The 24,209-nt window shown below is 33.2% G+C and overlaps 3 protein-coding genes and 1 long non-coding RNA gene across 7 annotated transcripts in view; 2 read left to right on the top strand and 2 right to left on the bottom strand.

The window, feature by feature from the left end:
- Positions 1–224, bottom strand: part of LOC144852533 (tubulin polyglutamylase TTLL5-like) — a 71,822-nt gene extending 71,598 nt beyond the window's left edge. For both annotated transcript variants that reach the window (XM_078710404.1, XM_078710405.1), the window contains exon 1: positions 97–224. The gene's annotated coding sequence lies outside the window, so the exon portion shown is untranslated. The remainder of the gene's footprint in view (positions 1–96) is intronic.
- LOC144852571 (uncharacterized) overlaps positions 1–24,209 on the top strand; it is a 121,177-nt gene that overhangs the window by 12,353 nt on the left and 84,615 nt on the right. The gene's annotated exons all lie outside the window — the stretch shown is intronic.
- LOC144852562 (lysophospholipase-like protein 1) lies at positions 261–2,944 on the top strand. Its single transcript, XM_078710456.1, has 5 exons — positions 261–405; positions 985–1,084; positions 1,429–1,598; positions 2,010–2,125; positions 2,631–2,944. Exons 1-5 carry the CDS (start codon positions 297–299, stop codon positions 2,859–2,861), a joined length of 726 nt encoding a protein of 241 aa, XP_078566582.1. The 5' UTR covers positions 261–296; the 3' UTR covers positions 2,862–2,944.
- The window catches only part of LOC144852540 (sodium- and chloride-dependent GABA transporter 2-like), a 37,039-nt gene continuing 16,609 nt past the window's right edge, over positions 3,780–24,209 (bottom strand). For 2 of the 3 annotated variants that reach the window (XM_078710417.1, XM_078710419.1), the window contains exons 4-15: positions 23,917–24,055; positions 20,013–20,147; positions 17,904–18,007; positions 15,197–15,321; positions 14,430–14,542; positions 12,372–12,509; positions 10,730–10,832; positions 10,387–10,490; positions 9,867–10,046; positions 9,328–9,491; positions 8,132–8,200; positions 3,780–6,516 (exon numbers count right to left, since the gene is read on the bottom strand). In XM_078710417.1, coding sequence (XP_078566543.1) covers positions 8,164–8,200; positions 9,328–9,491; positions 9,867–10,046; positions 10,387–10,490; positions 10,730–10,832; positions 12,372–12,509; positions 14,430–14,542; positions 15,197–15,321; positions 17,904–18,007; positions 20,013–20,147; positions 23,917–24,055 — 1,342 coding nt within the window. In that variant the 3' untranslated portion in view covers positions 3,780–6,516; positions 8,132–8,163. The remainder of the gene's footprint in view (positions 6,517–8,131; positions 8,201–9,327; positions 9,492–9,866; positions 10,047–10,386; positions 10,491–10,729; positions 10,833–12,371; positions 12,510–14,429; positions 14,543–15,196; positions 15,322–17,903; positions 18,008–20,012; positions 20,148–23,916; positions 24,056–24,209) is intronic. The other variant, XM_078710418.1, reaches the window with a different exon arrangement.

Below are 24,209 nucleotides of genomic sequence, written 5' to 3'. Positions count from 1 at the left end.
CCTCACGCACTGAAAAAAACTGACAGTGAGTGTCATACCAGCCAGGCCTACATTCAGACGTCTGTATCACAAAAACGGCATAAATGATGTACTTACCAAGCGGTTGGTCATTAGATTCCACTTGTTTACAAATAGATAAAAAAATATGGAAAGCAAAAGAAAATCTGAAATACTGTGTTTTTAAAGAAAATAATTTGCAAATAATTTTTGTAGTCAGTTGTTAAGACGACCACCTGTTTGCGCATGATCATATCAATATTCAAATTGGAATTCTGGGACATAAACATTGAACCAAGATGGCGGCGCCCATAGTTGGTATTTCAAAATCAAAATTAGCTGTTAATATTGTAGCAAATACAGGATTGAAAAATTGTGTTGGTGCTGTTATTTTACTCCATGGATCAGGTAGGTAATCCATGGACAATATCCCAGCTAGATTGATGGTTTTATAGTAGTAAGCCTATTAGTTATAATAGTAGGCCTACTAATATTTACCGGTGTGTGACCGGCTGTAAACCCAGGCAGGCCTCGGCCTATACAGTATTAGCAGTGTGATGAGTAGGCCTCTCTTTCTTTGAAAAATCATCATGTCTGTGTGATACACCAACAACACATTCTCCTCCGTTCCTCTAATAGTAATATCAGTCAGGTAAAAATGGCAAAATCAGCACTGTGTGCTCAAACTCATGAGTCATGTTACAAGAGTTGTCAAAACAATATAGGCCTAGTATAGATTATCTGATAAAAACTCTTAGAAAGTAGGAAACATTTTGCCATTTTTCCCCTGACTGATATCGCCTCTTTCGCCCATTTATTTAGGCCTCACTCATGGTAACTGTTATGGTGTTGTTCATATAGAAATCTAGGCCTATACCTAATTGATAATATAACATTATAATATTAAATTAATATAATTTTTATTTGACAGGTATGATAGAAAAAGTCATTTTCATAATATTTATTATAACTTTTGATATTTTGTAGGTGACAATGGAAGCAATTTCCACTCGTGGATTGTTGATACTTTAGGAGAGGAGCTCTCTTTTCCACACCTACAGGTTATTTACCCAACAGCGCCATCACGGTAAATAGTTTGACAATGATCCAGGATATATCTCGAACCAAACCTTTTGAACAGTAAAAAATAACAGCCCAAATCCAACCCTAGCACTACCCCCTTTTGACAGCCAAAATGAAATTATGAACAACTTGTTGATGTCTATTTTTGGCAGACTATAAATATTAGTAGCGCTCCACCCGTTAAAAAAAATCCTGGACCCATAGAAGGACCAAAATATATGTTATTTTAATATAATAACATAATGTACCTTTGGACGAGGTTAACGTTGATATGGCATGATAATAATATCTTGACTTCATATTATTTTAAGGGAATCAAAAGCTTTCTCTTTTCGATTTTATAATTAGGCCCTACACATTATCAGGTGGTATGCTTAGTAATGTATGGTTCGATCGACACGCATTGGAATACGAATCACATGAAGACACGGATTCAATCAATCACATGACTGACGAGATAAGCAAACTTATACAAGATCAAGTAAACAAGGGTATACCGGAAAATCGCATCTTTTTAGGTAATTACTCTCATGTGGCAGGCGATGAGAAAGATGTTCAGTCCACTGTTCTGTATAAGGCAGCCAGAGAGAGAAATCATCAGTACACCTTCTAAAGCTCTGTCTACAGATTAGTAGTGATATGCTCAAATATGGTAGTGATATGGCATCATCATGTCCATATATGGACACATCACTATAAATTCGAATAAAGAAATGAAATAATAATGCATTCAATACAGTGGTGTAGTAAGCTATCGGTTGTGTTTAGTAAGTTCTCCATGTTAACTCTTATGCACACATATGAACCAATGCCTTAATCCTGTCCAAAGGATGAGGCAATAAGAAATTCAGATTTTGTCCGACACCGTATTGTATTCATTAAATGGCGCGGCATTAATAAAATGTTTTTGCTGTTTTGTTTTTTCGTAGGTGGGTTTTCAATGGGTGGATCTATGTCTCTTCATGTTGCCTTCAATCGATATACATCTATAGCTGGAGTTTTCACTTTATCGTCATATTTATATCAAGAATCTTTGGTTTATAAGGTTTGCATTAGTTTTAAACATTTAAAACACTGGCACACAAAAGTGGTTCGTTGAAAAACAAATACGTGCAGTACCAATAAGATTATATTGCATGATAATGCATATAACCTAATGAGTAAATTCAAAATTGGACAGATTGGTTGGTGGGCCTGTAGCTGCTTGTTTTATTAATTTTTTTTTAATAAATTTTTTTAATTTTATTTTATGTCTTCAGGCAATGTGGCCAAAGATTACCAATAGTAAATTTATCACTGTCCTATCCCCCTACTCTTCTCGAATAATGAACTGGGTTTTTTAAAGTGCACACAGGTTATAACTGCGTACACTGGACCTACGCTTTATAATCCTTATCCGAGAAAACTTGTTCCTCTACCAGAACTAGGAGTGAGTTGGCCTCAAACCCTTGCCGATAATGTTTGTTCTTTAGGTACGGTAAATGGCGCCCCTTCCTTAACCGCTCGGCCATTTGACTCAGTTTAAAGTTGAAATATTATATTTTTTACAGGCTTTACAGAAGCATAAAGGCCGTCTACCGCCATACTTTGCCTGCCATGGCGATGCAGATGACCTGGTGAAGTACAGCTGGGGAAAATTGACAGTAGAGCGCCTTCAAGAGAAGTACAACGTTCAAACAGAGTTCCACTCCATTCCTGGTTTAGACCATCAACTCCATCAAGGTTCAATTAAGAAACTAAAATCATGGATTTTAAATGTTTTACCCAATTCGGATTCTTAAACCAGATTGATGCATGTATAAGCCTATCCTTTGGTATAAGCCCACCATGGAGTATAAGGATCTGTCTACACTGTCAAACTAATTTGACAAAAAAAGTGTAATGTACCCAAATATGGTAGTGATATGACATCATGTTCATTATATGGGCACATCACATCTTTTTTGTCCATCAAGTTTGCCCAAATAAAATTTCAGTGTGGTTAATTCGTACTACAGTATTATAAAAATATTGGAAAATAATTATATATTCTGCATGTTTGTCAAATCTTTTAAAAATACTAAAGTATTATTGTAAACTTATTAACCAGATAGCTGATGGTCAAGTAGTTATATATATGGTGGATATATTTTTGCATGTATGATTCTGAACGAAATGAATAGGTAACAATTTTTTATATTTGTGTATAGTCTGTGTCTGCATTTAGGCCAACTGTCTATTCTGTTATCTTATGCTTTGAAACCTTCAATTATATACTGTAGAACCCCTATTAAGGGGACAACTTTGGGGGACCCAAAATAGTTTAGCCAGAGTAGCGGTTGAATATGTGTTAAAACATAATACTTCATTTAACATTATTTCTATAGCGTCTGGTCAAGAACAGATCTGGTGACCATTACTTTACGTCTGTTTCATGCGTCCAACTTCATCTCTTAGTGTATGTGAATTGTGTAATCTGATTGGTCAATCAGACGGTTAATACGATACGGTTAAGCTATCGCGATAGCAGTTAGGCCTACTATATTAACTAAAGAGATTAAAATCGTTGCACCTGGCTTGTTGTTATTAAATACAGCAAATATCTACGTTTTAGTTCCATTCGGACTTCAGAGCATAGGTATTTCCTGTATTCTGTGAACGTGCAAGGTGCAAATAATAGTATTAGTTCACACAAAACAACAAGAAATAGTTACTACTGGTTAGCTTGACATTGCAATATTTATTCAGTAGGGTAGAGAAGCTAAGGTGTTGGATGCAATAACCCAGTACTCAGTTGATGGCGCACCATACTTTAGTACTAAAAATATCACACCGGCAGACGATAACGAAGTGCTGGCCTTCTATCGGAATTGTATAAAAAACCTCCAGTGCTAGCGAGGCGTCGACAACGTAGAATCATAATACATTGAAAATAATCATAACTTTATAAAACAATCACTCACTATAAAATTAAAAACCATTTCTAAAATCAATCAGTATTACGTGATATCAGAACTGAACTTACCATATATGCTATGCGAATTATAAATCTCATTTACAAAACAAGTATATATAGCTAACCTAAGGCCACTGGTATTGGGTGGTTCACACTTGAGCCGAGTTGTGCTTCCGATGTGTACCATCCCTATGATTTGAAGATGCTATAGATCTAGAATGTTTTCACTAACATTAACTATTCAGTTTCCTGACATTGGCAGTGTCTGTAAAACACATATTTTGTGACTCTACACATATTATGGTGTGAAATATCGTTATCATATTTAACATACAACAAATTATACAACTACCACTGAGTTTTTATTTCTGAGTGTAAGCTACAATTAAGTATAAAGTACTGGCATATGCAAATAGATGACAGCGAACATACATGAATAGGAGAAGAAGAACTTTTAAAACTAAAATTTAACAACAGAACTAAATCAAAATGGAGAAACTTGATTTGGTTTTTTAATTGCCAATATTTTGCATTAAACCCACCCTTCCTGAAATATATCATAAAAAAGTGTTCTTCGATTGCCCAACTTTAATGACCAGAAACAGTTTAAAAAATCAACTTTTACAATAAAAAAGAAAACAAATTCAAGTCTAAATGGGGATGATGCATATTTTCGTCTAAACACGAAAGCCTCTTTCGTTTACCTTCCACAAACCCCTTTATATGCAAAATTATTAATATAAAACGTTTAATATTTAATATGTTACTGTGTATTGTAATGGTTAATAGCCTATTTTTAGTATGAACATTTCCAAAACGTAAGCCCAAGTTATACATGTGCGCTTTTAGTGACCCGGAAATTTCTTAACTTAGAGGTTGTAAGTTATCCATTACCGCGAACAAATCAGAGTAAAATGAATTTAACCCCTGACCCAATAATAATTTTATGTACGTTTCGGCAAAATCACAAAATATACAAACTAGTTTTATTTATAATCTTACAAAAAGTGGGGATTAAAATCCAAGCCTAGATATTGATACAAAACAAGTAGTTGACGGTCAATAAGGCGTATTGTGGTTCAAATTTTGTTACAAGGATCTCACTACATTCAAACCATTGTTATCAACACGCAAGGGCGCCAATCAATTTAGATGTGGGGGGTGGGGGAAAGGAAAACCCCAAGAAATTTGTGAAGCATAAAAAAAAAATTCCTAAAACCGGGGTTCTGAGATGCAAAGTTGCTAGAATTTATTAGTTTGTGCCGAAAAGTGGTGAACACCCCCTTTCTCCAAAGAATGTAGGGTCCCGTTCCCCATCGCAGGATCTTTGTCAGTGGCAATACACTTAATCCTCATTTTCAAACAAACAAAAATATTTTACTTCTGTGCTATACTATATACAAGGTGAAAGTGTAAGGCAGATATTAAATTAAAAAACAAAATGGATACAGTAACTCCTAAACTGATATAACAAATATTGCAAGAAATCACTCAAAAAATGTACAAAAAAAAAAAATAAGTGTCATTTTAGTACTAAAGAAAACAACCATTAACTAGAAAGAAAAACCCTGTTTTCGGACAATATAATGTACAACATTGGATTTAAAGAAACATGATACTACAAATTGCTATACTAAAACTAATTTTATCTCATCTCAACATGCTGATAGGCAGGTCTAAAACAGCTATGCAGCGAGCGAGGTGCATCTGGGCCGTGTTGATGGTAGAGTGCATCAGTCAGTTGTTTACCTCCAATATTCCCATCAATATTGCCCATCCTGTACACCCCCATTTACCTTCACGTTCAAATTCACTTACAGAAATATGTATGTGTCTATTTAATCATTATCTAATAAGCATATATACAATATTTTTTTGAAAACAAATTATTAATTTAAATATATTTGCTCTGGCATTGTACATATTCTCAACCCCGTTTAGTAATGAATCCTTTAAAAATCTTTTTGAAGATATTCTCAACCATCCAAATATGGTAGGCAACTATCTAAATATGGTAGTCAACCATCCAGATATGGCAGTCGATTATCCAAATATGGTAGTCAGCCATCCAAATTTGATAGTCCTTAAAAGGAAAATCATTCATCTACATCAGATCTTAAATACATGAATTCTCTGCAAGCTACCTAAAACCTAGTGCAAACCAATCATTACCTCAATAATTATAATAAGGGTTAGATTATAAATACAATCTATTTGCAATCTTATCAGATATAAGGAGAATTAGCTTTTTTTAAGAAGCCATATACGAAAATAAATCAGCAGATATGAACAAAGTTGATATATATTAAAGCAGTTAGGTAGTTGACAACCTAAGCAGATCGCTTCCAACATCCTTTGCGAGATTGTTACTTGCGAAAAATGGTAAGCAAAACGCGAAAACTGTCAGGAGCCAAATGATATAGTACAGTGAAGACAGGACACTTAGATGTTTACTTCTAATGGATCGCTTCGAGAATTAGACAACATTTGTTGCGCCGCCACTGGAAAAAAAAAGAAATTTATTATTAGAATAATAATTTATATAGGTTTATCTGTTACTATCACACATTTCTATAAAAACAGATAGTAAAGGTCACAGCTATTAAAGGTCAAAGGTCGCAGAATAAAGGTCACGGCATACAGTAGATTCAACTGATTGAGTTCAACAGTTTGAGGAATTTTGGCAACGATACTAATTACGTAGTTAACATTAATAACTAGGAACCAATGCGTGTTGTAAATTAAGCAGAATTTAGTAATTTTCTTGGACAACACTATATTGACCTTTAAAACTTATATTAATAGTAATTATTTATTAGTTTATAAGTGAACCATTTATTATTAAATTATTAAAAACAAGCAAAGCATCAATACACTGTACTGCAGGGAACATTTTCATTAACAAAATTTGCTTAGCCATTACTGTTAAGTCAATATGAATTTGGAGTACAAAACATAGTTTTATCAGAAGAGTGAATTAAGCTCTGTCTACACTATCAAACTAGTTTGAAAAAAGTGTGTTGTGCCCAAATATGGTAGTGATATACCCAAATATGGTAGCGATATGACATCATCATGTTCATATATGAGCACATTTTTTTTGTCACATAAAGTTTGATAGTGTAGACACGAGCTATATAATGCGTTTCTGGCTATACAATTTGATAAATGCTTAGCAATAGTATTGTGTAGCATTTTGCTATGTGAAAATCTTCCCTGTACTGTATGCATGCAGTTTATTAAAGCTCAAATACAATGGATAAGTTAACATAAATAAGTTATGCACAATCTCCACACAGGGCAAAAATTAAACAAGTTTTCTAGTTTCACTTTTTTCTATAAAACAATTACATTTCTAACTGTCTGTATTGTTTAAAAATAGCCAACAAAATAAATTAGTTGTTGCAGTTATATGGCTTGCTTCCAAAGCTTCAATAAACCTTGACTATATATTTGTACATTAACAAATTATTTGAAAATAAAATAAAGTGTGTGGTGACAAAAACACTTTTACAGTACAACCATTTTTTTCTACAATACAATTCAGTATAACTTTCCCAAAAACAGGCCTTCCTAGAAACTAAGGTCCACCATTGAACATTTTGGGCCAGCCAAATTGTTTTGGGAAAGTTAACCGAGTAACAATTAAAAACATGTAGATTTGGAACAAGTGTAAACTTGTCGCATACTTCACATTTTTTTTCTAAATTAGAAAAATTATGAATTTTAATCAATTTAAAATTACTGCGATAAAAAGTTAAAAACCCCAAATCGTATCACCAGCAAAGATTCACAAATTGAAAACATTATGAAATATGAACTTGAAAATCATAATAACAACAGTAAATTTGGTATTCACATTTTGGGGTGAAACTATTGCTTTTTTTTGTGTTGAATTTTCAATTTATGTATGTATATGTATAAATAAATGGAAATTAATTGTAAGTTAATTGTGCAAGTATATATCTCGGATGATGAAAACAAAAAAACAGGAAATTCACTTAGAAATTTATGACTTTCGTTCAATTTATAAATATTTTCAGTGGGACAGAAAGAACAGTTACAAGAGAACAATTCGAAATAATTGTATAATGAAATTCTACTTGATGTTCTAACCTTTTGTCTGGCTTTATCGTTCTTGTGGTTTATTATAGCCACATTGTCATGGCCGACCTGTATGGCCGCCTAGGATATCAAGGAAGGCAAATTAAGTGATCGTTAGAGGCACATTGGGATTGGTTTTTAATCAAGTTAAACATTTTACATAATTAACCCCAAATACCAGAAACACTCCTAAAACCAGGATTTCCTTATGCAGGCATAATTTATCAAATTTGTTCCTAACTAAAATTAAGTTAAAATCCTTTGTGAATAGGTTTTCCCAAGATTTTTTGTGACTGTATAGATAGCAATTTAATTTATTGTATGTGTCATCTTCAAATAATTTTTGTAGATAATTCAAACTAGAAAACGAAACATCTAAAATTCTTCCTTATAATTTTGTTAAAAATTACAATCATTCATATTATAATACCAAGAGGTTTGATCAATAGGAAATTAGCACATGACTTGTTATTTAAATAACTATTATATTAGAATGTTCATGCCAAAAATATTCCATCTCATGCACTAATTATGGTTTAAAATATAATAATGATGGAACTAAAAAGATATAAACCATAATTTACAAAATAAAGTTAAGTTATGTTTGTCGACTATTGGGCATTTTTGTAAAACTCCACAGAATTCTCATTAAGAATATGACTAAAGCTCTGTCTACACTATCAAACTTTATGCGACAAAAAATGTGATGTGCCCATATATGGACATGAAAATGGCATAGCACTACCATATTTGGGCACATCACACTAGTTTGATAGTGTAGACAGAGCTTAAGTTGAATTGAATGGGAAATTGATACTAGTAGGATTAGCAACATGTTGTTAGAACTTGGCTTGGATCACGTGTTCTATTATTTTTAGCTACTAAAGCTTGGTTCTCACTAGGACGCAACGTAAGCACAATGCAAGCTATTTGTTGAATTGCTTGCTTTCTAGTGGGAACCAAGCTTAAAGTAAGCACAATAGACAATGCAGGCATAAATAATAATCTTAATAGAATACAGTAAAACTTCTCAAAACCAAAACGTCTCAAATTCTTTGTTCCATTAGTTTTAATACATTTCACACCAGACATTTTTATACCAGCACAAGTACAAGAATTTAATGTATTCAGAACATGATGGCTTTAAATGTAGCATACGGACAGAGATATTAAAAGCTAGCAATAATCTTACTCCGAAGGTAACCTACTTCGTTCCATCCACTGCTTCTGGATATGATGGTGGCGGGGTGACGTTACCAGAGTTGATAATTGATATTGGAGGTTCACCCTTCTCGGCTCTGTTTTCAAGTCCAAATATTTCTTCGTTCTTTTCTCTAGGTGGAAGTCTTGAGGTGGTTAAATACTTAAGACGCTGTAGAAAGAAAAAAAAATGTTACAATTATATTTAAAATTTGCATATCAACCTTTCCTCATTAAATTAACTAATCGACTAGCTCAGTAATGTACATTCACAGTTTATCTAATAATATGTATCCTCATTAGCATAACCACACCCTTTATATAAATATTCATATACCCTCAACACAATTAACATACTTCCATCAATGATTATATATATTTAAATTAACTGCATTTTCATTGAAATCTCATTTTTATTAACAATTACCATAATATAAAAAACATACCCTTTATATAAATATTCATATATCCTCAACACAATTAAATAACTGCATTTTCATTAAAATCTCATTTATTATATCATAATAAAAAAAATATATTCTTATACCTCATTGAATGTGCCTTCAGCTTGGTAGAACTGAATTCCAGCAATCAAAGGAACCATACACATGGATGTTACGGCCAGCATCCATCCAAACACGTACCCACCGGTAGGATATCTATAGGTCTCGTGAAACGATGTGTATTCAAGATGATTGTACTCGATCAAGCTGAACAAAAAGATACCCTGTAAAGCAACGAAAACTATATATTATTATGAGAGCTTTAACCTAATTTCGTTTTGGTTTTTTTTATTATTAAACTTTGTTTAACGAGGGTGACTCATAACAGCCAAGGCTGACATGCATGAGGCCCTCAACATTTAAAAAACGAGAAGGATTCAAATACAAAAAACAAGAAAAAGAATGCCAAAAAAATAGGAAAATAAATAAACATTTCTGGCTGTTTTACTTTATAGTTTAAATTAGCTTTTTGCCTATTTTATTTTGATATTTGATTATTATTTGATATATTATTATTATTTGATTGTGCTTCTCCTCATAAAAAATCTCATCAAATCAACTTACAACTGCAAATAACGGAGTAAACAACATCCAGCAGATACGAAGCCAGTAACCTCTGACCCTAAAGCCCAGCATCTCCTCAAAATGATTCAAGAAATTATTGGGTCCTGAAGCAAAGGAAAACAAATTACATTAAATTAATTAAATAATATAAAGTAGTGATTTGTTGTTATCGTATGATTTTTTTTGTTTATTGATTTTCCACAAATAATACATAAAATATTTCTTTATAGATAATTAATTAATGTTTGTTTTGTCTGAATAAAGGGTTGGCCGTGTTTTAAAATATATTTCCTCCAAATGAGGGATCCTAGTGGAGTTAAGGAATGCAATAAAAACTACTTACCATACACCCAACCAATAGCAATGGCTTCAAAGAACGCAATCCACAACAAAGCCGATCCACTGGCAGAATAGTAGTCAAACAATTGGAACACATACATTCCTCCCTGTAAAAAAACAAACAATTGAACTAGGTGTACTCAATTTGTAACAAAAGTTCTGAAACTAAGATACAATTCCTGTAGCACAGTTTATTTAGGCCATTATACATTGTTTGTCAGTGTGAAGCCATAAATAAAGATATATACATTTATTGTATTCTGCAATCAATAATAGAGAAAAAAATCAATAATATAATATACATAGTTTGTCAGTGTGAAGCCATATAAATAAAGATATAGCAATATACATTTAATTTGTATTCTGCAATCAATAATAGAGAAAAAAATCAATAATATAATATTATTTAGATTATTTATTCTTTTTACACAAAGAACAGTGCAAAGCACCAATGACGTGTCGATAATAAAATATACAATTAAAAACTATATATTTAGACTACTGTTTGTATCAATTTTGATCTGACTTTGCTGTAATCCTGGAGGATACTTTGGATAATTTTATCTTTGTCCAAGTACCTTCACTTGCACTGATGAAGGGCTAGTGTTGCCCGAAAGCTCTGCTAACTTTTCTGGCTGTTTTACTTTATCATTTGATTTAGCTTTTCGCTTTTTTTTTTGTATCTCCATTGAGATCCAGCCACTGATACCCACAGCATTGCCATTTTTTTAGTTTGCAGGGATGGGTTGTATGCGTGTCACCATCAATAACAAGCCTAACAGCAAGCAATCAGGCCACATGCTAATAATTTTATCATGTATGCATGTGTGTGTGATTGTTCATGTTCAAGGCCAAAGCAATTATACCTGCGTTATCACGTCATACTATTTAAAGGAACTTCCTGGCATTTAATGTTCCGAGGAATTTGTTCTGGTTTAGGCGAGATAGAACTGGTCTATTTCCACCTCAAGTGATTATAAAACGAAATGTCATTTTTTTATAGCGTACCTTGTTTAATGTCGCTTTCCTATTCTAATAAAATTCATTTTATTACAAATTCTATTAAATAACATTAGAGGGGATTTTATTAAATGCTTTGGATCAAAGAGCTGAAACGGTCAAACAAACAAAATGACTCAATCATAGCCAAATTGTTTAATAATTAACTAGAAGGAGCCAAGCTTTTTAGGCTTTCAGTCTAATTATTTAAGTATTTCCTGTCACCCTTTGGAACTTTGAATTTTGCATAGTTGTTAATTCTACTCATAATTCCAAAAACTTCGATCTTTTTTTATCATTACATATTATTTTAAAATTAGGGAATATGTCAAATTTATTCTAACTGCAGCAACTACCTTCTGTTTAATCTTTCACATGTTTAGTTTTTATGCAATTATTCAGCCATTTTGGGTGATCATACGCACCGTTTAATGCAGAGTAAATGCCACATTAAACTAAAATAATATGTTAATTGCAATTTCGACATGATCACTTATCAATATAATTTTGACAATATTCCTTATCAATAAAATAAAACTTTTGACAAGATCCCTTATCAATAAAAAAAAACTTTTAACATGAACCCTTATCAAAAAAAAAAATTTGACACGATTCTTTATCAATAAAATAAAAAACTGTTCACTTACATATGAAACCATGGTAAGACCAATAAAGAAAGACCAAATGCAAACGCCAAGAATGAACAGCTCTTTTCTGTGACCACGTCTGAGATATGTTGGGAACAGATCAACTATTGCAGTCACCAGGCCTTCTACTCCCACAAACTACAGAAAACAAAACATTAAATATGAAAAATTGTAGAATATAAAATGAAAAAGTTAAAGCCCCCTTCCCTACGTTTTTTAGATCTAATTTAAGATCACAAACTATATTTAATGTAAAAATAATACTATATGGTCCTATTGCGATAACTTTTTTCGTCTTTAAACGGTTAAAAATGTGAAAAATAAGTCGATTCTAATAATTATAGCGGCCCGCTATAAATCCCAAAATGCATTGCGCGCGGATTGATATTTTTGTTTTTCACCTGTAATTCGCCCACTTTTCGATCGATCGTGAGGCCAAAACAAATGGAAGACTCCTAACTTTTCAGCGAAAATACCGGGTTTTCCCCAATTTGTATCAACGGAGTCTGGCAAAAATAGAAAGACAATTAATGCAGCAACTATACAACGTCAGGCTAGGTATATAGCTAGCGTACGATGTCCGTACGTTACCGATGTTTACCAGCTAGGCCTACAAAACTAAGCCTAGCTAGGCTAGGCCTAAGACCGTCCACGAGAGTTCGATCGCCGCGAGCTACTTAGGTAGTGCATTGTTTCTCACTTTTCATCATAATTTACCATAAAACGTACATTTAAGACAAGGAATGACATGGTTTAATGTTTTTAAAGTGATATATATGTATTATTTTCCAAAAAACGTCCAAAATTGCAGGGAAGGGGTCTTTAAGAGAACTATGGAAAATGAGAAGTCGGGAAGAAAAAAATTGGGGAATGTTTAATACAACAACAAAATTATATTAGGGGTAGCTGACTTATTTGAGTTACAGCGATGTATTTTGTTTAAGATGCCCAACATTTTTTCATCTCTTTTTTTTTATATATATGTATATTTATATTCTATTGATTTTATGCTGGTCGAATAAATAAACTAAACGAATACAGTAAAGCACTCTGTTGGGACACCTCTATTCAGGGGACATACTTTTTTAGGAAAGTTACTTTTTTTTATGAAAAGAACAAGGGTCTATGTATTGGTAAACACTGTCAGGTGCTAGAGGTGTCCTATAATTAGGTAGTGTATGTAGTTATGTAGTTATTAAGTAGTGTATGTAGTTAAGGTTAATATGCTAGAAAATGGAATATATGAGGGACTTAGTGGCACGGCCACACACATAGTTTTATGTTAGCACTCAAATGCACAAAGCATGTATGACTAAATTGTTTCTCCTTTAAGACCACTTTTGGGATTTTAGCAGTTTCAACCACCCTTCACCTCTGTACCTCTCAGCCCTGCGGCCCCCCCCCCCCCCCCCCATTATCGAAACTGGAATATGTTGTTTCTTATGAAGTCAAGTTTCATACAAAGACAAATATCTCAAACATAGCACAGGTGGAATCAAATACTTGACCTTTGACATCATAAAAACATGCGCATAAATATAATGTTGTAATATAGCACAACAGTGACAAGTTAAATGTAAAACCAGATGTTTGAATTGCGATCATCCCACATACCAAATTGGATTGCCGCCAAAAAGAAATATCAGTTATTTTCCCCATCAATTTCCCCCTTTAATTCTACTAAGTATTCTATATTCTTCTATCAAATAAAATTAATAATAAAGTTCTATTTAAAGTCCCATTCCCTACGTTTTTTAGATCTAATTTAAGGTCACAAACTACATTTCTATTGCAATAACCTTTTTCGTCTTTAAACAGTTAAAAATGTGAAAAAAAAGTTGATTCTAATAATTTAAGCAACATGCATTGCATGTGGATTGATATTTTTGCTTTTCTTCTGTGATTTACCCACTTTCGATTGATCGTGTGAAGGCCAAAAGAAATGGAAAAATCGTAACGTTTCAGCGAAAATATTACTATATTATATAATATACTGTATTATTATTGACAATGAGTTTTTTAAAAAAGAAATGGGCTTATAATTGAGCCACTACCTACCTGGCTGTCGATTCCTAAAAGTAGTACCATGAAGAAGAACATAATGGACCATAGAGGGGCGATGGGCATCTGGGCGATTCCTTCAGGATAAGCCACAAAAGCCAAACCAGGACCTGTGACAAAACAATACATTTACATAATCAGGTGGGTATACAAACCAACAGATATTAATTTTCCCTCCAAAATGAAGGCGGCGCACAATCTTTACATTATCGTATAGTAAAAACATAGAGATTTCGGAATATAAAAATGATACATTTTCGACATTGCAAATTAAAATGATAAACAGTAGAACCCCTTTCTTTGGGAAACCCCTATTCAGCAGAATTCAGCAGACACACCTATTCAGCAGAATTCAACAGACACACATATTCAGCAGAATTCAACAGACACACATATTCAGCAGAATTCAACAGACACACCTATTCAGCAGAATTCAACAGACACACCTATTCAGCAGAATTCAACAGACACACATATTCAGCAGAATTCAACAGACACACCTATTCAGCAGACACACCTATTCAGCAGAATTCAACAGACACACCTATTCAGCAGAATTCAACAGACACACCTATTTAGCAGACACACCTATTCAGTGGACACACTTATATTATACATTTATATAGTACAAACTGTATAACATTGTTATTCAATTCATAAAAATGTATAATTCTTTCTATGTGGCACTTTTTTCTGTAATTCTAAACGGTTGCAGATGACCCATTATTGAAAACAGGCTAGTAGGACCAAAAGTATCAACCTACCTGATCTTGCAACCTCGTCGATTGGTACCCCCTGAGTTACAGACATGAAACCAATAACGGAAAAGATGACGATTCCAGCATAGATACTTGTACCACTATTGACGGCAATAAATACAATACAATCCCTACAAATAAAACAATTTTATATATATATTAGGATGGTACATTATTACTTTCTAAATGCCATGTATATTATTTGCTTTGCGTGTTTGTTTTTTAAAACAGTTTTTAACAACACAATAGCCCCCAAAATGTTTAATTTATCATCGTTAAAAAATTTAGGTAAGTATACTGGTATAATTTAATAATGTATTAACTATAGTTTTTTTTAATAAGAAAATTGATAATTGATGGCATGAAAAAGCTTAAAATCTCAGTCATCTGAGCCAAAATATCGTGTCATTCTATGCATTTTCCAAGAATATCAAGGAAATTATCATTTATATTCTCATTAAAACAACCGTTTACAAATGCACAGTTTCAGTATAATAAACAAAGAGTGAAAACATATTTTGCAATGCTTAACTAATCTTATTTATCATTCATAAAAAATATAAATTATGCATGAGAATTTAATAGGTTATTAAAATCATAAATAAATTAAATGCAATATTTAGTTGATGGAAAATTCCACTATTTATGTTTGATACCATCAGATGCTAACTCAGATGTTTTTGTTCTTTTCGTAATCATTCTGGAACCGTGCCAAAAGTGCTATTAAAGTTCACTTCAATTATTACACAACACCGAACCTTTCAGCATATAGTTGAATAAGAGTTATCCGTTCAAAATTGTTCATCAGATTATGTAGTTTATTTATACTTTGTGAACTTTTTAACAGATATCCTTGGAAAAGCAAACAAACCGGGGTGAAAAGTGATGGAGATATAGTACTTAAAGTATGGTTGGCTACACCAGGGTTGTAGTCAAAATTTACCCATTAAAATTGCCACTAAACTCAAGCCTAGAATTTGAGAAATAATAATTATTATTACAAAACAAAATAGTTCAAATTTGGAATTCTGAATTTACTTTAGCCTTTGATGTATTATACTAAATATTTTAGTAAAGAGAACACAACGTGAAAACGATCATTACACAATACAGTGTGTGAAATCTGAGCAAGTGTTTTACGAAGTGATGTATTACCACCAACCATCTGTGCACTACACTCGCATACATAACCATTCAAGAATTTCAATGGAATGACGATTGTAGGATGTTTTTATTTTCAATCTAATACGGTCATGTACAAGTCATTGGATTCTCAATTGTATTTAATAAATGACCCGAAGTTGAACGATGATAAAGATAGTTTGTATTGAAAGCAATGTTTCAGAATTTTCGATCAGTATGCGAAATGCGAAATTTGATTACATTATTACGTAATACAAATAAATAAATATTGCGTAAGGGGTTGGCACTGCTATGCAGTTTTGGGACCTAAATTTCGACATCACCATCTGTTGCGCTATTTATCAGATATTGCATTGTACGCCAATCGTTTCCATAACTCTCTTTTGCTGGAATCTTATTTGAAACCATTTTGTAACGTTTTTAACAGATGATTAATATTGCTATAAAATTTATTTTCATTTTGATTTTCTATGCCTATTTTTTTTTTTTTTTAAAAACCTAAAATGTAATGGAGTAACATAGTGGGCAAAGGCCCCTGGTTTAGCACTCCTAAGAGGCTCTGGGCAGTTGCATCGGGCTGCTCATGCTCTGGGGCTCCTGGGTTCAACCAGTGAGCACTCATAGCTGTTACACCACTGCTTAGTTTAATCAACATAATTGCACTCTACCATTGCTAGGTAAATTGTAGATTAGTTTAGTGCCATAGTTCTATCCTAACCAAATTACAATTTAAGTATAGTATTTCATTATTAGTAGTTTTCTCAACTGTTCTGTCATCAGGCCTCATGTGTGTTGTAAAAACAATTGTAATATGTTATTGTCCTAATGAGAGATGTCACAGTATAGCTACCTGCCAGCTGGCTGCTAGTAGCCGCTATTACAAATGGAGGTCAAATCTGAGAGTATAAACAAAAATATTCTCTATCTTGTAAAGCCAAACGTTCAAAAACATTTATTAACAGAGTAGAAATGAAACTTATCTATTAAATGGCTTAGCAAGGTTGATGATAATTGTGGAATTTTCATTACTCAGAAATGAAATCAATTTTCTGCATAAGAGTTTCTTCGTAGGTGTTTTGCATGCTACAGTATTGTCAGTATTTTCGTTTTTGATTGTGCTGACCTTCAGAGTGAGTAATAATGCTTCTTTAAAAGGCCTACCTGATCAAGGTCATGGAACAAGTTATTTAACGAACAACAATGGATATATATCTTGCGTAAATCAATTAAAAAACTCCCACAAAATCCTGATAACAACTAGGATTTTCATCATAATAAACCACTTTTGAGAACTTTTTGTTCAACCTTTTTAGCCTTTCTTTTAACTACCTAATATCTTCACAAGACCTTTGTTCCTGACCATATGAATTGTACACCTGTACAAGTTTGTCAAAGTTTAAATGGAGGCCTAACATTATTAAATAAAGTCAGGCAAAGTGTGAACGACTATACTTCATATTTTTAAGCTCCATGCTTTTTTAGAAAACGTAAATAAATGTTAGATAACTGAATTTTCTGACATAAAAAATATTACGGAAAAGAAGTAATGTCTTGTTATCAATTTTCTTACCTCCAGAAGTTATGGTGGAATTTGTTGAAACTACTGAGGGCGCACCAAGTTCCGAGACCGATCGAGTAGGAGAAAAACACTTGGGTTGCAGCATCCATCCATACCTACAAAACAGATGCAACATTTTAATGTAAACTAATGTTAAGAAACTACAAAAGAGGCGAAAATAATATAGGTAGAATTTTTGCAATTCGAGAGCGACGCATTAAAAAATTAACCATGTCAAATATAGGAAAATGAGGAAAGATAGGAGGAAAGAACTACTGTAGGTAAACACTTGTGTGTAGGTAATACAAGTTGTAATAAGAGTTGTGGGTACAGTAGGTGAAGGGAGTTGTGGGTAGGTGAAGGGAGTTGTGGGTAGGTGAAGGGAGTTGTGGGTAGGTGAAGGGAGTTGTGGGTAGGTTAAGGGAGTTGTGGATAGGTGAAGGGAGTTGTGGGTAGGAAAAACAAAAACTTGTTGGTAGGTAAAAAAAAGTGTGTGTGTAGGTAATAGGAATTGTGGGTAGGGGAAGGAACTTGTGGGTAGGTAATAACTTATTATATACAACAACTTATAGTACAGTCTACATAAATAATAATACTGTACATTAAATTTGTAACTGCTAACATGATCCTCTGTGAGGTCAAATGTCAGATGTGTAATAAAAATATTATTCCAGATAATAAATCCACATTTCATAATAAAGTGAAATCAATAAGCCAATTTTCCATTCGGCCAAGGTCGCATTGGTTTACATATAATTTAAAAACATCATCATATGATTTCACTGGCTAGGTCAATACTGAGAAATACATTGGATTTTAAAATCCTTTAATCCGTTTCCGGATGGCTAAGCTCAAACAAAAAGAATTTAATTATTAGGCCTTGTACTAATTTTGTTTTGCAAAAAAAAGGTAGTTTAATGTTCACTTCAATTCACTAGCCCATATGAAATTTTCTAGCCAAAACTAATTTGACTCTAGCAGACAAGGGATTACAGTATCTAGGCCTCGGTGTGCCCTAAACAGACAGATACAACCATCCTTTGGGACATTCCTATTCAGGGGACAATTTACTGTAAAATAAATGGGGTAAAATAAATGTCTCAACACTACGGCAAACCACTATTCAAGGGATGCCCTATTGAACCTTGAAACTTATTGTGTGTGGGTATATATTACATAGGCTAATTTGCCTCTTGTGACCCACAGTCAGTTATGCTTCGAAGCCCAGAACGGTATTAAAGTCCTTTTTTGACCAATACTTAATGTCCAATTTTCCTTCAAAAACGTTCACAGATGTTGCGTTTACTAAGTCATATGGCAATGCGTTCCAGTGATTTATTATTCTGAAGCTAAAAAAGTGTTTTCTCAGTTCCAAACCCTTCTTCATTACAGGCTTATATAATTTCATAATATGTCCACGGGTAATGCTATCCATACTAAAAAGACATTACTTGGTTCTCCTTAAGGGTTTTACTGTATATGGGAAACAAGACTATGTTATCACTATAGACGATAAATGGGCTGAGCTGGACTGGAGCGGTTTTATTGACCTAAATCCAAGAATGAAAATTAAATTGACACATTTCAAAACCGCAAGTAGCATCGTGATACAAAATTGCCGTTTAATTTTTCTCAAAATCATATAAAAATCGAAGGTTAATTCAATTTCTTTGTTTACATCCTTGTTTCAAATTAATAATACCAGCACAAATTAGTAAAAATAGGCCACATGCCAACAGTAGGCCATAATGGTGTATTTAAAAATATATAACTTATGTGAACAGAAGAATCCTGTATGAAGAGACAGACATTTCTAAGATGCGATTAAAATTTAATAAAGCAGGAAAACCATGCCGCGACATTGAAGCCACGGAGTATCGGTTATAACGAACACATATCCTGTTTGTAGGAAACATTACACTGTAAAAAATTACAATTTTGGAAAAAATTCAAAGAAAATGCAATTGAGTATGCGCAACATAGAAATAATAGCCTTGAATAGCCTTGTCTTTTTGCATTGTGTGCAATTTTTTTTTGGGGTGCTGTAGGTCTTTTTAGGAATGTGGTGGGTGAGTGGTCACAAAACAAAATGCCTGATAGAATACTAGAGTAAATACTAACCTCCGATTCAGCCAGCTTGGTGGTGTTCGGCTTCAGGTAGAATATCAACCCATCTTTGGCCCCTTCAAGCGTGACGGCACGGATCATCAAGATGGTGAGCAGCACGTATGGAAATGTCGCGGTAAAGTACACCACCTGAAAGTGGTAACAGAAACTCAAGTTAATAAAACGCTCATAATCGACGGCAAAACTTAAAATAAATAAAATGACATGAGAAGAATTGATGACCTAAAAATAAGAAGCTTAGTGAATACAATTAAATAAAACAACTTTAAATTTGTATTGAGAATTAGATTGAAACATGCAAATCGGTGCACTTAATTAGGATATATACGACAAACGCGTCGTAAATCCTATTAGCATATCACATGGTTACTGTATTAAATCACCACTGATGAAAATCACCATAATATGAATATATTTTATACCACTGGACTTCATCTCCATGCAAATTAAATATATAAAATATATAGCATGGATAAATAAATAAGCAATTATCATTAATAATATTCATAGACATTCATAGCCAGTGAATATAATGTATGCTTTTTGTATACACCCACAGTCTACGTATACGTTCTACAGTCAAAACCGTCGAGTCACATCCAAAATCTGTTTTTCTAGTACGATGACACATCTAGCGATGGTATCTGGAAATTATGTTTTGATATCTTATCCGGAAGATGAACTTGACCACCAGAATGCTTCCTACCAATCTTTTTTTTTAAACGAATTGGTTGTTGGTCCGGCTATTTTGTTTTTAGTCTGGTCAGGTCAGCTTTCGATCTGGCTAGGCTGTCAGTCCGGCCAGGTCAAGTATTTTGGTCTGCTTAGACTTTCAATCTCGTAAGCTTTTAGTCCGGCCAGGTCATGTTTTTTGGTCTGGTTTAGACTTTGGTCTGGCTAAAGCGAATTTTACTATGATTTGGCTAGCCTATTTTACAACAGTGTCTTCTTTTCTGGTTGGTTACTCTTGTTTAAATCATCAAATTAGTTTTGCCATAGACAATTCTTCGTTCCAATTCAACCAGGCTGTTACATATGTTCTCACGCATTGACATCAGTCTGCAAGCAAACTATATCCTTCCACATCAAACTGTCGACCATTCTTGCAATACACTACTAAATGCTATTTTAACGATTTTACCAGTTATTCGTCCATCTCTGGTTAATAACTAAAACTTCTAGAAGTGATCGCGCCATCCCTCAAATTTCGTTGACAGACACGACCAATGCCCACTTTACCTGCGCACCACATTACTACCAAAGCGTACAAAATCGCGCCAGATAATTTTGCTGTAAAATAACAGAGAAATTGGTGAGTGCCCAAACATGTAAAATGTTACTAATATCTTGATACACAAGAAAAATAAAGGGATAGGAAGATTTATAGGAATATACTCAATTGAGAAGCGTCTTACAAAGTCTTTTGAATGAATGTAACACAATTTAACACAAACTCGGTTCTGTTGAAAGTAGAATGTGAAGTTTAGCCGTTCCTCTATAACCATTGGTTCAGTCATAAGCAGAGTCAAAGGTCGTAAGCTGTGAAATAGAATGTACTCGGACATATACACTGCTACGGTCATCCAGCAAGCCTATCTGCACACCGATGATTTTAACTGAAAATGATCTTAGTATTATTAATTACTTTTTTTATAGGTTATCGTTATGTGGTTAGATTTAAAACAACGTAAACACTGATACCGCTGGTCTGGTGGTCGTCGGTGGGTGTGGTACTGTAGATTGTTGCCAGACCTATATAAAATAGAAAGCTGTCCTCTGTGTGGTTCTGTAAGGTAAACTGCTTTATGAAAAAAGTCACTTACCGTTAGAAACAGCATAGAATCCAGATGAGATGGTCTAGAAGAACATTGCCATTCTGGCACTGTATTGTGCACTTAATGCACATACTTGTACCTCCTCTGCCAGACACCTGTGTAGCCTAAGTAAATCAGTGGAACACCTGTGTAGCTAAGTAAATCAGTACGTAAAATCAGAGCTAGATAACACACACTCCTCCAAAATGTGAAAAAGAGAAAAAAAAAACCCTACACTGAATAAATAAATAAACAAATAAAGACAAATTAAGAAGAGCCCAAAAAAATATTTCTTCAGAAAATAAACGTCTTATCTATTTTTAATAAAACCAGTAACGGTCATCTATGTTCGAAACACTAACTACTTGTGATTGTTTGTAGCTAATGATCATTAAACTCTGCTAACGTTCGTCTGCTTCCTTTCTTGCTGCGTCAGCTCTTTTCGATGCAATCAGGAAGACCTTCAAGAAAACAAAGAAGAAGCCATCATCTGCATAAGACCTCTACATAATTCTTCTTAAAGATCCTTGGTCAGCAGCTGGCATCTTCAATGCGAGTAGGCGATGTTTTCCAACAATGTACTTGCAGGACTCCTCAACAACAGCTTCTTTTCAGCATGTGTTCCTCAGCAGTCTTGAATCATAGAAACTATTTAAAAGCTAATCAGGGCATCTTCTCCAACTAATCTCTTACGACTCTATTCATCGTCACCCTCCAATCTAGACTAGAAACTACTTAGGATTAATAAAATTGTAACAACTAAGCTAAATCCTTTTTGGTTATCCGCATCAAGCAATGTTATTAATGGCTGAGATGGCAGAAAGAGGAATGTTCCAATCCTATAGAGTACCTATAAAACCTGAAACTAATCTTACAACAATATTTAATTAAATAATAATAAATATTAATTCTTTAACCTAAATAAATGTTCATGTCCCCTAAAAAAGAAACTAATTATTCTAGTTCTCACCCTTCCATCTCTTTGGAACAGACGGCTGTACTTACATTTTGGTCCCATCTGAGGTACTAACTTTCATCTCTTTAATTAATTGACCCATCCAAGATTAACATGCTATATTTATAGCAAGCATGATTAGTCAAGTACAGTTTTATGTTAACTTATTAGTTTTAGATGCAGTACTTTAAAAAAAAGTTTAGTAAACCCAAAATTTATATTCATCATTCCTTTATATAAAACAAGCATGATGACTTCTGGCTAACTGTTTGACTTCCTAAGTTCTGTTGTTATTGTTCAATGTTATTTTTTATAAAAAAATGTTTAAGTTGTTTGATGATCGTTAAATATTTAAACGTCTTTTAGAATGAAGATACAGTGCACATAATACATCTGAAGAAGTGACAACCAAATATTAATTACCTAATGCCTATCTTCTATTGTATATATTATTAATTCTCCCTAAATTTTCCATCAATAAAGACCTAAAATCAAACCCAACCACCAAATACATGTTTGATAAACAAATTACCTCACAACAAACAGAAAAAATAAATAAACAAACAAAATTTGGAGGAGTATGCATATAAAAAAAAGTTGCTCTGATATAAACCCTAGGAAGGTAGTAATAGAATAAATAAGAATAGAGACATAATAATGCAAATGTACATTTTAGTTAAGAATTATTATACTCATCTCAATACAACTTTTCAATTGGGCAAAGTTTAACAATCTTAACCAATCACATCATTATATTCTTCATTTTGTTTATTATTTTTGAAACCAAAGTTGTAAATTCATTCATTTTCATTTCTTTCTTCCTTCCTTTTGTAAATAAAGTTTTTAAATATCTTTGGTATAAAATAATTTGGTTTAATTCTTTTTTTTTCTGTTTGCTTGATGTGACAGATTAGAAAGGTTCAACCGATCCTTTGATATTTGTTTAATAAGTATATTAAAGGATTTTTTTTTTCTCCATACCAAATTAAAAATCTATTACATATTCTCAGAAACTGAACAAATTTTGAGGTGTTTTTTTTTAAAGGACAGATTGACGGCAACAATGCACAACTGAAACTGAGATGTAGCGATGTAATTATAATTAGTTGATGGGAGACAAATGGTTTACCTTTCCAGTACTCTTGACCCCCTTCCAGATACAGAAATAGATGATTACCCAAGCGAGGAAAAGACATCCTACCATCTCCCAATTCATTCCTCCGAGATCATCAAATCCATCCGATAAGTGAATCTTTAAAACCTTACGCCTACAAAAAAATAATTTAAAAAATCATTAATGAGTAATATACTAATTTACATAATAGTCATGTGGTATACAGTAGTAATAAATTCACAACAAAAAGAGCCACGCCCAATTTATGCTAGAACTCAACAAAGAAATGTAGTCGCAGTGGTACGCAA

Source organism: Antedon bifida, chromosome 9 (genome assembly GCF_963402885.1).
Source record: "Antedon bifida chromosome 9, ecAntBifi1.1, whole genome shotgun sequence".
Lineage (NCBI taxonomy): Eukaryota > Metazoa > Echinodermata > Crinoidea > Comatulida > Antedonidae > Antedon > Antedon bifida.
The sequence above is the reverse complement of the archived record's forward strand: the minus strand, read 5'-3'. Positions and strand labels throughout refer to the sequence as shown.

Excerpts from the sequence above, each read along its gene's own strand:
- LOC144852562 (XM_078710456.1), top strand. The coding sequence starts at position 297 with ATGGCGGCGCCCATAGTTGGTATTTCAAAATCAAAATTAGCTGTTAAT. Across the intron at positions 406-984 it reads TATTTTACTCCATGGATCAG|GTGACAATGGAAGCAATTTC; the intron begins GTAGGTAATCCA and ends GATATTTTGTAG. Across the intron at positions 1,085-1,428 it reads TACCCAACAGCGCCATCACG|GCCCTACACATTATCAGGTG; the intron begins GTAAATAGTTTG and ends TTTTATAATTAG.